Genomic DNA, 18,740 nt, shown 5'->3' with positions numbered 1-18,740 from the left:
CTAGTGAAAGAACACGGGTAATATTGAAGTAAACTTCTTGTTTTCGCTCAAATTTTAAATTTCAAAGAATATTTAAATACGTAAATTTAGGATAAAAGATGTATTTGTGAGTTTTCTCAGCATATCTTGAAAGCAAAAGCTACAAAACTGTTCATTAACCTTAAAGCTTAACAGTTGATATTTCTTTGCCTCTATAACTGAATTTTGAGTAAATTATTTTGATGTATTAATTAAAGATTACTTAAGAATTTCAAAAAAGGTAACCTGGGTCATTAACACCATAGTAATTACACTCGCCATTAAAAAATGTGCGATTTTTAATTAATCAGGACAATGCCCAGAAGATTGGCCTCTACGAAGAACAATTAGAACTGAAATTGGCAACAATTTTTCTTTCGGTTTACTACATTCTGTGTAAAATTCCTTATAATTGTTTTAACATAATATTCAAAACAAATAACAGACCAAGATTCGTAAATATTCTTAAAATTTGGCTGCATAATACGACTGGAATGTGTAATTTGATTAAATGCAGTATCCCACTTAAACTATTAAACAATTTAGGGCATAGAAAATTTTTAATTAGACACGACCTTAAACCGATCTATTAAAGCTATTTTATAGTTATTTAAAGAATTATCAATATTACCTACCAAGTTACTCATTATCCATAAAAATTAGTACACAAAAGCTTATTCACAAACACTGGGAGATATTAACAATGAAATTAACTTTTAAATTGGTAAATAACTTGCATAATATTTACACCAAAATATATGAATACAACTTCTATATACACGCAAATGTACAAGATATACAAGAAGACTGACGAGGTAAAACTGTTAGAAAAATTCCCCAAGCAGCAGTTGGATTGTAGAAGGTTAGGGAAGCAGTTCATCCCCACTCCTTTTAGCAGGCCAGAAGCGTCATTCTATTGTGCAAAAAGGAGCATCTACAAAAAGGGAGAACCCTACCAAAACAACAACTGCCACCATTTGGAGGGGAATTGGTTCCCCTCTCATTGGGAGAGTTTGCACCCTCATACAACAGCAAACTAGCGTCTACCGTCTGTTTTAAAATACCTTCCTCCTTTTTCAATTTAAACTACATAACCTTTACCAAGTTTACATCTCTCTGCCACAATAATCGTGGTACATTATTTTGTTAAAATTAACTCATTTCTGCATTTACATGGGATATTAATAAAAAATGTCAACATCATACTCCAGCGTGGAGAAGTTAACTAACAACATTTCACTATGTATGGACTCTCAGTCGTCAGAGAGGATATCTCGAGGACCCTACGTTTTAAGACGTCTAGGAGTGTTCTGGAAAAAAGATAAGTGAATCAGTGATGATGAGGTTGTAAGATAGAATTTCCTGTAACAGGTTTTAGCAACTTGTATGACGAAATAAATGTTTAAAGTCTGTATGAATGGTTTGACTAGTGACGTAGAAAAGGAGCATTTACTATAAAGTGAAGAATTTTAGAACTGCGTGGACAAGATATTTTGGAGATTTTGAGCGTTTGGTTGAACCCCCACAAACCAGTAGAGGTGTCCTATCTGGTACAAAGATGGCTCCAGTACAGAGGAGTTAGCCTAGGAAAACCTAGATACAGTTTTTCAGGCTGAGCTAGCTGCAATTAGGTTCTGTGCTGTCGAGATGGTTGGGCGAGGAATTATTAATTCTTAAGTCGTACCAGGTTAATTCAAGGCTGGTTTTGGGACTGTCTGGGTGCCCTGAAGGAAATTAGTGACCAAAATAAGGTATTTCTGGTGTGGGTTCCTGATCATTTAGGATATAAGGGAAAGAAGTGGCAGATTTGCTGGCCAGGGAAGGCTCTGCGGCTCACTTCGTTGGCCCAGAGCCCTATTTTGGGGTCTCCAAGTGTCTTAGAGCTGCGGCTATTAAGCTATAGGTACAGAGTAGGTCTCAAGAGTGGTAGCTGGCCACCAACTGAGCAGAGACAGGCGAAGAAGTTCATTTTAGGCTATTCACCAAGGCTGACTGCAGAATTAATCCGTCAAGGCCGTGTGGTTATCAGGATTATTGTAGGCCTTTTAACCGGCCACTGCAGGGTCAGAAAACACATGCATCGCATGGGCCTGGCAGATGATAGCCTCTTTAGGTTCTGTCAGAAAGAGGAGGAAACGGCACTGCACTTGTTGTGTCAGTGTGAGGGGCTTGCCTGGGCTAAGGATGTTACTTCTCGGGGAGGAAAAAACCAAGGCCTTGTGAGCTTTACCCAAGAGTCGCTCTCCAGAATTAAGAGTCTGGGTAAACGGACGGATCTGGAGGGCGAGCTCTAGGATTAGTAGGGAGCCACAATATATCCAAAGAGGTCGCAGTGGCGTACAGCCAATTTAATACGTCATTTGATAAATAAGTCTTTAGTTGTATGAGAGTGAGTATTTGATCTCTTTAAGTCGTGTACGAGGATTCCAAGTATAATTCTGCCAAGATACAGTCCATGGTAGCGCACTACTGATAAAGGAATTAGATTGTAAAAGACTGTAAGAAGAGTGATTCGTTGAATACTGATGATAATGTCTTGATTAAAAGATTAACACAGTGGATAGCAGCTGGATTACCACGCAAGATTCTGGGATCGAATCCAGCTGCCAGGTCCTTAGATTCTCTTTTACTAGGAGCTTCTAACAGCTCACAGCTCCGGTTGATGGACCGTCTACAAAGAAAGATCACACTGTACAGAGGCTAGCAGTGCAGTGAACAAAAGCTCCAATCGCCAATGGCCTCAGATGTTGGCGCACCCCCAGGGTGTGGCTAGGCAATGGTCTGTATCCATTGAAATGAGACGGTCTGTCAGAAGGGGGTGTTTGTATAAATTAGAGGGGGAGATTCAGAGTAAAGGGAAGTTACCTTTTTTTTTATTTTAATGTTATTTAATGGAAATTATATCGTTCAAAGAGCATGGTAGCTTGATTGGCCGACCGACCACATGTCACGATTCCAATAATAATAAATCATTATAGAGTTTTTAGATCAAAATAATTCCTATCTGACAACAAACAAAGGTTTAGCAATAATATTTCATTTATAGAACAAAAATTTGATGTAAACATTCTATCTCACAAAACAATTCTATAAACTCCGGAACGGAGTGAGTTATATTTAACTCTAACCAATATTAAAACAGTTTGTAACCTACAGTGAAACCTTACAAGCAAGTCTACCAACCCATCTCTTCCACGAAAACTGCACTAAAATTAATTTTGTATTTATTTATTTTTTTTATGATTTAAAGAACATCAACATCTGAAGTTATTGTCGTCCGGAGCTTTTTTTCAGAGCACTGCCTGCCTCCGGTCAGTGTTCTCTCGTTGCAGAGAACACTGTCCATCACCTAACTGTAAGAAGCTCTCCTAGAAAAAGAAAATCTAAGAAGGGTAGCAGCTGGAATCGAACCCGGGACCTCTGCATGTGAATCCAATACGCTAAAACCCATAACTAATCCCTTTCCCTACTAAAATTAATATTTCTTGAAATTATTTTGGATTTAATGTAAATGCCAAGTTTGTAGAAAAGGCAAGGAACCATTATTGTTTACTGCTGTAGTGATAATTATAGAATTCACTATAACATAGTATAGATAAATACGCGATAGAAACGGACAAAACAAAATGGAGTTACTAAGTTTTAATAAAAAAGTTTATAAACTAATGTCCGACATAGAATTAGGGGAAACAAAGAAGAATGCAAAAGCCACCTTAATCCACAGACTGATGAGTCTGTGACTAACTACAAAGTCCTATTAAAAGATAAGAAAAGTGCTGCCAACCACATTTAACTTTCTACAGGACTCTCATCATTGAACTATAAATTTTAGATACTCCAGTAGCATATATCATGCTGAAATTTTAATTAACCCAAGAAATGGTACACACAGAATCGATTTAGCCTATAATCGATTTTTTCCCTGGAATAACGATTTTGTTACTTCTGTTAGGGGGGATCCCAATCGATAGGTTTCATTCGCATCCCCGGAAGGGACCAAATATGAATGATAATGTTGCAGTTTCCTACGATATTTTGTTCATACACATAACCCCATAAAAAATACAAAACACTTTTTTTTCGAACTTCCGGAACTTCAAAAAAAAAAAAAAAAATTCTTGGTGAAAACTTAAAACAGAAAATTTGAGATGATCGCAAGTCTTCCCTTTTCTAGAGTAGGAACACATAGACATGAGAGTGTTCATACCAAATTAAAAACAGCACATAGATTTCTTTAATGGTATCATGGAGGATGAATTGCAGGTAGACTAAACATTCAAGGTCACACAATCAGTTTTGATTCGTTAAATAAAAGCCATATGCAAATAAAAATAAAGACATTTTTCAAAATTATTTCCATTAATGTGCATTGCATAATATAAATCTCTTTAACAAAAACTTACAGTTTAAAAAGTTAAGTATAATGGTTGATTAAACGCCAAAAGGTACACAAATCAGCAAGTACCCAACATTTCATTAATACTTCATTGATATTATTTAAGTAATTTTACTGCATTAATTTTCATTAATATTTTTTAGAATTTATTAGATGTCACAGACCCTTATGCTGGCCATTTTCATCTACAAAATATATGTTCAAGTAGCACTGTAGATTGATTGTAGTATCTATTTATCTATAATAATCAAACTATTAATTGCAGGTTAAAAAGAAAACGTTATAAAAAATAAAAAAATATGAGGCTAAAAATTCAAAAACTGTTTTTAAAAAATGCTTACACCAACATACATCAATGATTTTATTTATTTATTTTTATTTTTAAACAAAAATCGACGGTTTAAGTTCATTCTTCGATTAATGTAATTGTTACTTTATGTAGTAGTCAAACGTTTATAATAATAGGTAATAATTAATCTGGCTTTATCCGCAAATAATATAGTTTTCTTCAATTACATTCTCAATCTAGGTATTCTTCTAGGTATATATGTAATATAAAATAAATAAAATATGCATAAATAAAATTAGGGGGACTAAATTAAATTACAATTGAGAAATGAATAATTATTGTTGCACAATCTACTTGTTATTAACTGTGTGTTATTTGTGCTCACGAATATTTCGGTAAGACGAATTCAATACTAAAATATTGTTTTAAATCCTCCGAGATTCAAATTTAAACAGTAGCCGACTCTAACATTGTCTTTTTCTACTTTAACATGCATGTACATATATGTGACAACTTCAGAATAAAGCATATTAAAGATAAATCAGAAGAATAATTTGGAATAGAGTTAAAATAAAGTACCTATTTAATAACGAAGTTATAATATACATTTTATCATAATTATAACAAAAAATATTATGAATGAACTGGCCAGCATAAGGGTCTGTGACATCTAATAAATTCTAAAAAATATTAATGAAAATTAATGCGGTAAAATTACTTAAATAATATCAATGAAGTATTAATGAAATGTTGGGTACTTGCTGATTTGTGTACCTTTTGGCGTTTAATCAACCATTATACTTAACTTTTTAAACTGTAAGTTTTTGTTAAAGAGATTTTTGTACCTTTTGGATAGATTTTCCTTTTTGTCTATATTGCAAAGTTACATATCTGTTTTACAGATTTTTTTAAAATTTAGAATAAGCAATTCTATCATTATAACCTGATAAGGTGTTAAGTTACTACCGTAACTACCACTGGAGAGATCTTTTTAAAGAATGATTATAGTTGCGGCCCACAAACCATCCTCAATAACAATTTTTTTGAGAAAGCGTTTTGAATAAAATAGGAAGGTATTTGTACGTAAATAGCAAAATTAAATTGCGATTTAAGTACTTCCTTTTAAGAGGAGTAAGAAAAATAAACTGCGATTACAGTACTTCTCCCTAAAAGGCTGAGAAGCAAAGATTTTGAATCGAACGACAATTCATTGATGTAAATCGGTTCACTCAGTGATAATTTTATCGATTGCAATACTTCCTCTTAGTAGGTGTAAGAGCATGATGGCACTTCACAGCCAAGTAGAGGAGCTTTAACCACTTCTTCGTGCTAAATTTTATCAAAATCGGACTAAGCGATATAGAAATATTGGTAATAATAGTTTTAGAATGGGCCTTATTTGGGTGGGGTGAACTCCCCTCCTTATGAGGCACGGCGTCGAGACTTTTAAAGTTCAAATCTGTACAAAATTTCGATTCGATTGACACTTCATTCATGAAAATCGGTTCACTTGTCGATAATTTGAAACGATTGCTATACTTCCCCTTAACAAGTGTAAGAGCAGATCGTCGCTTTAATGTGACGTAGGGGAGCCCTAACCCTGTCATCCTACCAAATTTTATCAAAATCGGGCTAAGATTTACAGAGTAATTAGTAATAATAATTTTGGAGGGGCATTACATAAAGGGGGCTAACTCCTCTCCCATTCAATGTACAGCATCGAGACCCCCAAAAGGCACATCTACATAAAATTCCGAATCGAATGACACCTCATTCATGAAAATCGGTTCGCGCGTTTAGGCGCTACGCAGTTTACAAAAAAGGTAACAACAACAAGAACAAGAACAAGAACAAGAACAAGAACAACAACATTTTTTGAAAAAGCCGTTTTTGCTCATTTTCGGCAACTTTTTTCTCGAAACCAATTAGATTTGGGTTGTTGCAAAAAAATTACAGTTATAAAGGAGGGTTTGCCCTATATTTTAAAGAAAATTTGGGAATTTTATCTTTTATAGAAAAAGAGAAAAAAATTGTCAAAGTTGGGTGTTTTTCAACGTTACGCTTTTTCGTGCAGTTTTTGACGATCAACCCTTATACAACTGTCCTACCGGACAGTTTTAATCAACAATTTACTAAAAATACCTGTTTCCAAGAAAATCTAAAAACGTACGTAATACTTAAAAAAAAGTCGTATGAATGTGCATATTAAATGTTAAATATTAAATTGAAAATAAAATTAAATATTCCAGGTCAGTTGGGCCGAAAGTAGCCGACAGTAACCGATCGCATTCGGCTAGTTAGAGAGAAGAGAAGTGATGTTAAAAAGTCGCGGCTAAGGCTGGTTGGGTTACAGATCCAGTAATTCCTAGAATTCTCTACTTTTTCCAGCTAATTTGAGGTTCTCTAACCCAACGTGCCTTGATGGCATAGGTTTGGACTGAATTTACTGCTCTGCACTTAGTTTATCGACTATATCTCGGGAACGGATGATCGCACAGAGTTCAAATTTGATATTTTGTTCAGGTGACATCACAGGAAGCGACAGTTAATTTTTGGTCAAAATAGCTCCACCGGAAGTACCACTTTACTGAATAGATTTTTCACTTTTTTAACTTTTCCTCAAAAACCGCTGCTTGGATTTTCTCCAAACTTGGTATAATTATAGCTCACAAATAGTTCTACAACTTTTGTAGGAAACATTTTTCTGGTTTACTTCGATTAAGGGCACTTTTGGGGGAGAGGGTGGGTGGGTCAGTCCGGTAGAATGCCATTTCGCTGTAATATATGGACTTACCTCATATTATACATTAATTAGAATTAGATTTGAAACAAAAATTCTTTATTTCAAAAGATTGGTAAGCCAGAAATACTATTTTACAAGTTCCCTTATAAGATACTACTATTTAGTCAAAACTTGGTACAGTTATGGCGCGCAAACTGTTCCATATAAACCACTTTTTTTTAAAAAAAAAACCAAAACCCTTCGAGAAGGGCACTTTTTGGAGCTTTTATGGGTAGAAATTCTACTAAATTTCCATTTGATGTAAAGTACGGAGTTGTTTCCGCTCGTTAAATATTAATTATAATTAAATTGTTAACAAACATTCCTTAGTTGAACAATGCCGTCTACCTGAAGATCTTATTTATTTAGTGCGAGACCATATCGTGGACCATGAATACCCCCAAAGTTAACCCTAATATAAATTTCATTGCCGCGATAGGGGTACTGTGAGATAAAGACAAGCAAAATTTAAATAATGTAACTTTAACACTAAACCTACCACGACCGGTCAGGTCAATTGACTGTTTTTTAAATTTGATTTAAATTTTCTAATTACAGCGTCATCATACCGCCATTAAACTTCACGACTTTTCCTAAAATATGTATACAATTGTTTTTTTAATATTCACTTCTTTTCCTAATATTTGATTTTTGAGAAAAATTTGTAGTCCCTCGTAACTACCGCGACCGGTCATTTGACCAGCTGAATATTTTCATTTTATGTGCTTATGATTTAATATTTTATTTTATTTATTTATTTATTTTTGTAAAAGAATTCTCTCAAAAACTCAATTTGATAATGCATTTATCGGATTATTGTTTGCATGTGGTGCATATGAGGCGAAAAATGTACGATATTGCCCTTTTCACTGGAACAAAAATAGGGACGAGCATTCTTCTCAAACACTGTGAGCAGAAATGTATAGACGGAAATTTTCGAGGTTTACGAGTATTCGAGTGGATCAAAGAAATAATCGTTTACAAACCGATAAATTGGCTTCGATTTCTGAATTTTGGAACAAATTCGTTGAGAACAGTCAAAACTGTTCTAACCAAGAGCATATATCTCTTCCAAGGACGTTTGTTCCCAACAAAAGTCAAGATGCAGATTTACTCAGTACATGCCAAATAAACCGGATAAATTTGGTATCAAATCTTGGCTAGCGTTCGATGCAATAAAAGGCTTTCCATTTTTGGAAAAACGTGAAAGCAGAGAAACCTTCAGTTCCGCTTGGGGAGTTGGACGCTCTGAAATTAGCCAGAAATGTATACAGCTCGTGGAAGAAATATAACCGTAGAAAATCTCGGAGATGGTCTCAACTAATAGTTTTCAATATCCTAGACTTAGCCCCGGGATAAATGCATGGATTTTGTATCAAAAACTACCGGAAGTGAAATTTCAAGGCAAAATTTGTGTTACCATTGCAAAAGCATGACAAATACTAGTACAAGAACAAATGGTCGGAAAATAGCCAAATAAGATACTGCAAAGGCAATAAGACTAAAAAATGCTGTCTAAAATGTAAAAAGTAAGTATGCGGGAAATTTGCCATTGAGAAGCCTGTAATTATAAAAAATGATGCAAAAAAGTGTAAAATCTACCAGATTTATTTTTAAACAAAAGAAACTAAGCTTTTTCATTGTTAAATAATTATTATCTTCATTCTAAAATAAGAAATTCAAGTGATTTTAAAGTGCGGTCATTTGACCGGTCACGGTAGGAATAGTTATGCATAAATGGCGGTAGGTTTAGTGTTAAAAACTATTTTAAAAGACATAGGTAATAAATAGAGTGCATAAGTTCATTGGAATCTAGAGGCCAAGAATATATTATCAATAATTAAAGAGTTTTTTAAAGAAAACAACTTTATTTCTTCGTTAGTGAAGAACTTCCATTAAATTTGGTTAAATTAAATTGAGAAGTAAAACCTTATTGAGAGCTAGGCTGTCAAAGGAAGCCCATTAAACTGATCCCTCAGCCCTGCTAGTACTTTATCGACCGCCCTTCAAACATCTCCAATAAACCCTTTACTTTAATTACATATTCCAAGGCCAGACGTTTGAAACTTCTCTGAATAATGGAGGCAAGCAATCTAAAGCGCGCTCGCTATACATCTGAGTCTTCCAATATTAAAGTCTTAACTGAAATCTCTTGGTAACTTGCTTTATTTTCAAAAAAATTCATAATTTTTCCTTTCTCTTACTATTATAGTATTGATACTACTAGTACGGGATAGTATTACATCAGAGGGCGAGTATATTTCAACAAAGGAGTCACAGAGTATAGTGTCTGCATTATATAAACAGTACCTTAGCGTGGTTTCTTTATCAAGGTAAGCTGCAGCTGTGGTAACCCTTCAATGTGAAGTTTCCTAAGCCATATCCTCTGATTATCGAACTTAACGAGAGTATGGTATTGAGACTCCACCATCTATTCATTGATTTTAGGGCAGCATGATAAAGAGATAAGAAGACCACAATTCTATCTTGCTATAAAGGAAATGATAGTTCCTGATAAACTCATCCGATTGGTGCGAATGATACTAGGATTCATTCAGAGATAAGTGACTCATTAAAAGAAATCCATAAATGGGACCAAATATAGGCACAATAATGTCAATTATTCAACATCGCCTTGGGGAGAATGTGATAAGAGACTCTAGCAAAGAAAGAAATAAAACATATTATATTTAATAAATGTGTGCAATATATTGGTATACGCTGATGGACTTTGACTTCATCATCAGTAGGTCGGAGAAATGGTCTTTAAGAAGCATATCAGGGCTGTTGAACAGAAAGAGCAGCAAGTTGTATGGGGGGGGGGTTGACGGTGAACTCGCGAGAAAACGAAATACATAACAACTAGTACTCGTAGAAATGGAACGCCCCACGAGGTAATGGAAAATATCTCTTCGTCGTTAACTGTGGCTCCTATATAAATTCTTTCAACTACAAAGCCCAGGAAAATAATCAAGAGAATATAATCGGCAAACTAGGCGCCACGATAGCCAAGCGGTTAAAGGCGAGAACTGTAAAGGTAATATGTATTGTAGTACTGGGTTCGATTCCCGGTCTAGGGCTTGGATTTTATTTAATGTTTAATATGAGAACTTATGTAGTAAAATATGTTTGCTAACAGCCTCCGTCCACCGACACCTAATTGGTAATACTAATTACTAGTCTGCAAGCAGAGGTAATTATGGACTGCAAAGGCTTATCGAACAGTCGTATAATCGATTAAAGAACAAAGATACAGCAGTACAAAACGCTGGTTAAACCCAATTATAACATACATATGCAAATGCTGCTGGGTGAAAAGTAAGAAATATGAAAAGAAATTAAGAATATTTGAAAGGAAGAGGAGGATTTTCGGGCCGATCAAGGTGGAAGACCACTTCGAGAATTCGACAAAGTAGGGAACTCTATTTGTAGAGTGTTATTTAATAAAAGAAGTACCAGTAGAAGAAGAGATCAAAACAAATAGATTAAGACTGGTTGGCCAATTAATTAGGTAGCAGGTCCACTGCTACCGCTAAGAAGGTCATGGCAGTATAAGCCTGTTGGAACCCATCGTCAAGGAAGGCCGAGAAATAAGTGGACAGTAATGCCTGGAGGAGCAGGAATATCTGATTGGAGAATGAAGTCACAGAACAGAGAACAGGGTGGAAGTGCTCAGTGGATTTCAGGGCACAGTTCGAGATACAGAGCAAGTATCGAACTCATCTGTGGCATGGATATCAAATAAGGATCACTAGAACGTGTAGAGAGATGCCTCAACTTAAACTAGGTACCCCTTGTACAATTTGAATTTAGCAGAAACCAAAAACATATAAAAAAAGATACTCAAATCACTAAATTCTGGTGCAATTAAATATTGCAGTGGAGATTTCAACCATCAAATTTAGCTTTAGATATAAAACCTCACAATGGTGACGCGCACAGGAAGGAAACGTTTAAAAAACAATGACGTAATAGTTTCAATATTTTGAAGAAAGAGGACTGTACTTATTCCAAAACATTAATTCAAATTATAACCAATTTAGACTCATTAGTTAAACTAACCATAGCTGTTGCGAGATATCTTTACATCAGATATTTCCTGTTTTAAAAAACCGTTTTGACAAGATGGCAATAGTTCCGCTTACAGCCAGCAGTATAGTAGAAATCTATATCTTAAAAAAGCCTTTAATGGAAACGCTCATAAAACGTGCAAAGATAGCTAGAAGTTTATCTTTTCTGTTGAGGTAATGCCAAAAAGAGAAATGCAGTTCCTTATTTTGATTCCTTCCAAATAGTTCACGCAAATAAGCAAACTGTAATTAGCTGACGATGAACTGTAGAGTGCTAAGATAAGGTGAAAATGATGATGTTTTATTCAAGGTGGGCGTAAAAAGTTGAACTACCTAATTAGGAGACGTGGATAGAGGTGACTAGTATCTACAAATTCCTTGTATTAATTAAATAAAATCAAGCCTAGACTGGGATTCGAACCCAGTACCAACCACCATACATCTTATCTTTACGAAACTTGTCTCTTAATCACTCGGCTATCGTGGGGCCTTACTTCGCCTGAAGATAAAAGAGGGGTTTTAGTATAAGGTTATTTCAACTAGAGGCTTCGCTAAAAATATGGTTTTAGAATCCACATTATTCGATAAATAACTAATAATTGATAATCGATTTTATTCGATAAGGCACTCGTGTTTGTTTTTTATTTTTTTTGTTTACACTTATTTTATAATAAAGCATTTTTTCAAACATATAATAATAATATGTCCACGTTATGGGGTAGAAAGGGGAAACGAATGTTTGACGACATATACAGGTATTTAGATGCACCATTTCGCTACGAAGACAAAATATTCTCCACCAATATCTATGTGCTTAAATCTATAGCAGAGCTAGCAAAGAAATATGAATATATTTAAAAGTTATAGCCGATTAGAATGAATGCAAGAAAATGATTAGAGAAGGATTACGTGATTTTAATTTCGGTTAAACTGTAAGGATGGCAGGAATATAGAGTACTGATCCATCCATTAGTTGTAGTTTATGTAAATAGTTGTACATAGTAGAGGGATGAATGTGCGAAGCGAATGTATTTATAAGTAAGAATGGAGAGTGAGTGATATTCTAGTGATAAGCACCTAGACGATGCTGGCTGTATGGCGAAAGCCAATGCCAAATAAAAAAAAAAAATTTCAGATTTTTATCCACCATCAGAGGTTTGGTTTTCTAGCTTAACCCTTTAACTGGTATCCTCAAAATCTCAACTTCAACGGTATCGTCGGGTCAGCTTTAACCCCTAAACTTTAAATGCACATTACTTTTAAAAGGTCATTGATATAATTAAAGTCGATTTAGTTTTTCTTATAAAAATTTATTTAGCAAACAAAAATGATGAATATTTTGTTAAATTTGTTTCATAAAATTAAGAAAAACAAAACAAAAAAGTTAAAAATTACAAAAGTTGCATTTTTTAAAAAAATTATTTATAAGTTACAAAAAAAAAGAAGAACAAAAAATAATATTTAATGAAAAACGTTATTTTCTTAAAGTTAGATGTTTATTCCAAGAAAAGTCCTAAAGAAAATCCATAATTCTGCAAGTACTGAATTATCATGATGCGAGTATAACCTACTTGTTTTGTTTTGGTACAAAAAACCATCGTTTTGTTGCCAATAAAGACAAACAATGAAGTTCCGACGGTAGTTTTTCTTTATTTGGAATTATATAAGAGGGGTTTTCTTTTTTATCTTTTTCCGTAATGTCCCCGAGTAAGACAAATTTAGCTTTCCTAGTTTATGGACATCCGTCAAGGCCGTGGGGCTATAAGGATAATTGTAGGCCTATTAACTGGCCCCATGCAGGCTCAGAAAACACATGCATCGCATGGATCTGGCAGATGATAGCCTTTGTAGGTTCTGTCAGGAAGAAGAGGAAACGGCACTGCACGTGTTGCTTGTATGGCTAAGGATGTTACTTCTCGGGGAGGAAAAACCAAGGCCTGAGAGCTTTACCCAGGAGTCGCTCTCCAGCATCAAGAGTCTGATCAAGGGTCTGGAGGGTGAGCTCTAAAGTCGGGGAGCCACAATAGATCCATAGGGGTCGCGGTGGCGTAGGCCTTGAGGCCGCCCTAATCTAATCTATTCTACTTCATGGACCAGCTTAACTGAAGAGAACCAGCTATCAGCAATAATATTAAATATTATGTAATGTTTACTATATAACCTTAACAAAAACTTACAGTTTAAAATGTTAAGTATAAGGGTTGATTAAACGCCAAAAGGTACACAAATCAGCAAGTACCCAACATTTCATTAATACTTCATTAATATTTAAGTAATTTTACTGCATTAAATTTCATTAATATTTTTTTGAATTTATTAGAGGTCACAGACCCTTATGCTGGCCATTTTCGTCTACAAAATATTTGTTCAAATAGAACACTATTTCTTAGATTGACTGTAATATCTAATCAACAAACTATTAATCACAGGTTAAAAAAAAAAACTTTATAAAAAAAATATGAGGTTAAAAAATTCAAAAACTTTTTTCAAAAATGCTTGCACCAACATTCATCAATGATTTTGTTTATTTTATTTATTTATTTTTATTTTTAAATAAAAATCTTCGGTTTAAGTTCGTAATTCGATTAAAGCAATTGTTACTTTATTTAGTCAAGCGTTTTTAATAATAGGTAATAATTAATCTGGCTTTATCGCAAATAATATAGTTTTCTTCAATTCTCAATCTAGGTATTCTTACCGCAGTGTTATATATTTGGAATATAAGATATGCATATTTTTATGACAGCTAATTATACCAGTATTTTACCTACTATAAGTAAAATTAGAGGGACTACATTAAATTACAATTGAGAAATGAATAATTATTGTTGAATAATTTACTGGATATTACCTATGCGTTATTTGTACTCACAAATACTTCGGTAAGAAGAATTCTAGACTGAAATATTGTTTTAAATCCGTGATTCAAATTTAAACAGTAGCCGACTCTAACTTTGTCTTTTTCTATTTTAACATGCATGTATATGTGACTACTCAGAATAAAGGGCCTAATAAAGATAAATCAGAAGAATAATTTGGAATAAAGCTATAATAAAGTACCTATTTAATTACGAAGACATAATATACATTTTATCATAATTATAACAAAAAATAAAATATTATGAATGAACTAAGGGAAGGGATTAGCTATGCGGTTAGCGTATTGGATTCCCACGTGGAGGTTCCGGGTTCGAATCCAGCTGCTGTCCCTTAGATTTTCTCTTCCTAAGAGCTTCTTACAGCTCACTGGCCGGTGATGGACAGTGTTGTCTGTAACGAGAGAACACTGTCTGGAGGCCGGCAGTGCACTGAAAAAAACTCCGGGCGCCAATAACCTCAGATGTTGACGCGATTTAAATCAATAAAAAAAAAAATTATGAATGAACTGGCCAGCATAAGGGTCTGTGACCTCTAATAAATTCAAAAAAATATTAATGAAATTTAATGCAGTAAAATTACTTAAATATTAATGAAGTATTAATGAAATGTTGGGTACTTGCTGATTTGTGTACCTTTTGGCGTTTAATCAACCCTTATACTTAACATTTTAAACTGTAAGTTTTTGTTAAGGAGATTTTTGGACTTTTTGGATAGATTTTCCTTTTTGTCTGTTTTGCAAAGTTACATATCTGCTTTACAGATTTTATTAAAATTTGGAATAATAAATTCTACCATTATAACCTAAAAAGGTGTTAAGTCCGAACCGTAACTACCACTGGAGCGATCTTTTTAAAGAATGATTATAGTTGCGGTCCCCCAAACCATCCTCAATAACAATTTTTTAGAGAAAGCGTTTTGAATAAAATAGGAAGGTATTTGTACGTAAATAGCAAAATTAAAAAGCGATTTCAGTACTTCCTTTTAAGAGGAGTAAGAAAAATAAACTGCGATTACAGTACTTCTCCCTTAAAGGCAAATATTTTGAATCGAATTCATTGATGTAAATAGGTTCACTCATTGATAATTTTAACGATTGCAGTACTTCCTCTTAGTAGGTGTAAGAGCATGGTGGCACTTCACAGCCACGTAGAGGAGCTTTAACCACTTCTTCGTGGTAAATTTTATCCAAATCGAACTAAGCGTAATAGAAATATTGGTAATAATAGTATTAGAAAAGGCCTTACTTGGGTGGGGCAAACTCCCCTCCTTATGAGTCATAGCGACGAGACTTTTAAAGTGCAAATCTGTACAAAATTTCGATTCGAATGACACTTTATTCATGAAAATCGGTTCACGTTTCGATAATTTGAAACGATTACCATACTTCCCCCTAATAAGGGTAAGAGCAGAACGTCGTTTAAATGTTACGTAGGAGTGCCCTAAACCTTTCATCCTGCCAAATTTTATTAAAATCGGGTTAACATTTTCAGAGTTATTAGTAATAATAATTTTGAGAAGGGGCCTCACATATATGGGGCTAACTCCTCCCCCATTTGATGTACAGCGTCGAGACCCCCAAAAGGCACATCTACATAAAATTCCGAAACGAATGACACCTTATTCATGAAAATCGGTTCACGCGTTTAGGCGCTACGTTGTTTACAAAAAAGGTAACAACAAGAAGAACAACAACAAGAACAAGACCAATTTTTGAAAATGCCGTTTTTGCTCATTTTCAGTAACTTTTTTCTCTTAATATATTAAATCTGGGTCTTGACAAAAAAATTACAGTTATAAAGGAGGACTTGCCCTATAATTTAAAGAAAATTTGGGAATTTTATCTTTTATAGAAAAAGAGAAAAAAATTGTCAAAGTTGGGTGCTTTTCAACGTTACACTTTTTCGTGCAGTTTTTGATGATCAACCCTTATACAACTGTCCTACCGGACAGTTTTAATATTTAATATTATAGAATAATATTAAAAAATATAACAGAAAAGAAACTCCAAAACATAAAAATAAAAAATATTAAGAAAAAAAGTTATAACGTAAATGGTATTGTCGGGTCAAATTTGACCCAAAACCTATATTTTATTTACTTGCACTGCTCAAGAACGACAGATTTGTCTGGTCGATTGTTGGCGAGGATAAAAGAGGAGAGTTCAGAGAAGGGGAGATGTCTATAGTTAATTCCCTACAAAATGCCACACGAAAGAAAAACGCGCGGGTCCCGATTTGACCCGACAATACCAGTTGAGGGTTAAAATTTATATAAACGTACATACAAGACACTGGCTAAAATTGTTACACTAAGCAAAAATTATCCTAAATAAATCTTTAAAAAATGGAAAGTGACATTCAGTCAAAGACAGAGAGGACACCTCGACACAAAAGTCTCGCCTGGGCTATTTACTGGAGACCGCATAAGGCTAAGACTGACAAACAGCTTTGAAACCACAATGAAGTAGTTGCAGGTGTTTCAACACTAAATACTCGCCTAGGGAGCAAAGTGGTTCGTGGGATGAATAAAGCCACAAGAAACTGGAAGTGACCATTCTCCAAGGTCTTTATATCCTAGAGGACCTTATCTACTTCAGAAGGTGGGCAACACCACCGACTTGGACCAGAAAACATGAAGTTTAATGAAGCTTAAGCGTCAGTCAATTATCACTATAACTGTACAATTTATATTAATTTTGTTTTATTCTATTTTTCGTAAGACAGGACTTTCGAGAAATCCTGAATTATCAAAAAAGAAAAAAGGAAAAACAGAAAGAAAGCAGCGATAACCATTGTTTAGTGCTGGTTACTGTGGATAATGTCCGGCCGACAAGAGAGAGAGGCCAGAATAGCTAGCATGACATCCAATCTGAAACGGATCTACTACAAAAGACCTGTGAGGGTAGCAGGACAAAACGTCCAATACGGACGAGTGACCGAGTAGCCTTGACGGTCAAAGTCCTTGAAAAGAACAACCTGACGCGAGGAAATGCATGCTTATAACACCAACATCCTACCTTAATATCAGCTAAGCAATTACTATTAAAACCAGCAACATACCTGAAACAAAAGAAAGGGATTACTTTTAATTAAATATAACAAAATGTAAATTACTGTATTCTAATTTAAATTAAGATAAAAAAAAAAAGCTGCATTAAGTTGATTCATCATTGTTGCTATAGCAACAATAACAACAAAAGAACAAGGGAAGGTTAAGGTGAAAAAGAGACCCCGCCCATGTTTAGGAATGATCTAAAATTCCACAGCTGTCAAAATACCTAAAAAACACCAGACTGTACAACTGTAACTAATAAATGACTCACTTCTGCCAACTGAATTGTTTTTTTAGTTTCTGACAGGAGAATAATTTGTAAAATATGAGACTAAATCTCTGTACAATATTATTACACAAACTTTTGACTAATACGATCTTGATATTGGAACTAGAGTTATACCAATACATGTGTGTGATACATTCTTGAATTATTACTCAAGTGATAGTAAATTATTGAAAATGTGGTTAGGTCCGCCGGGCTGGATAATATTGCTGATTTTTATCCGACGTTTTAACGGAGGCGCCACAGTAGCCGAGCGGTTAAAGACTAGACCCCGCAATGCTTAAGATGTATTGTTGGTTTAGTGGGTTCGATTCCCGATGTCTAGGCCTTAAATTTTATTTAATATTTAATATTAGAACTTTATAGTAAAGTATGTTTGCTAGTCACCTCCATCCGCGTCTCTTAATTCGGTAGTTACGACATAAAAAGCCTGCCTGTAAAAAATAGGCAATATTTCATCATCACCATCTTCTTATCTTTCGTAGTGGGTATGGTTTTTGTATCCCAGACTCGCTTCGGATTTTCACCCGATTAATAGAATAGATTCTTTTTGTTAGCATTAAAGGCTTACGCCACCACGACCCAATGGATCTATTGTGGCTCCCACCACTCCTAGAGCTCACCCTCTAGACCCGTCCGTTTAATCAGACTCTTAATTCTGGAGAGCCGCTCCTGAGTAAAATTCCTCGAGAAGTAACATCCTTAGCCAGACAAGCCCCTCACACTGACACAACACGTGCAGTGCCGTTTCCTCCTCCACTTCCTGACAGAACCTACAAAGGCTATCATCCGCCAGGCCCATGCGATACATGTGTTTGGTGAGCCTTGCAAATGGCTGGGTAATAGGCCTAAGCGAACAGTCCGTGATTAAATCCTTCGCCTATCTCTGCCCTATCCCTATAGCAGCCAACCACCACTCTTGAGACCTACTCTGCATCCATAGGTTTGATGGCCGCACTCTTAAGGCA

At 34.8% G+C, this 18,740-nt stretch overlaps 1 protein-coding gene across 23 annotated transcripts in view; it reads right to left on the bottom strand.

Moving 5' to 3' along the window:
• The window catches only part of pum (pumilio), a 685,135-nt gene that overhangs the window by 567,972 nt on the left and 98,423 nt on the right, over positions 1–18,740 (bottom strand). The window contains exon 1 of one of the 23 annotated variants that reach the window (XM_074127692.1): positions 654–801. The exons of 21 other annotated variants lie outside the window; for them this stretch is intronic. In XM_074127692.1, coding sequence (XP_073983793.1) covers positions 654–665 — 12 coding nt within the window. In that variant the 5' untranslated portion in view covers positions 666–801. Of the gene's footprint in view, positions 1–653; positions 802–18,740 lie in introns of those variants that run through there. One more of the 23 variants, XM_074127693.1, reaches the window with a different exon arrangement.

This window comes from Rhodnius prolixus, unplaced genomic scaffold (assembly GCF_049639745.1).
Source record: "Rhodnius prolixus isolate KJV_2025 unplaced genomic scaffold, Rpr scaffold_9, whole genome shotgun sequence".
Lineage (NCBI taxonomy): Eukaryota > Metazoa > Arthropoda > Insecta > Hemiptera > Reduviidae > Rhodnius > Rhodnius prolixus.
Note: the sequence above shows the minus strand (reverse complement) of the source record. Positions and strands in the feature narration are given on the sequence as shown.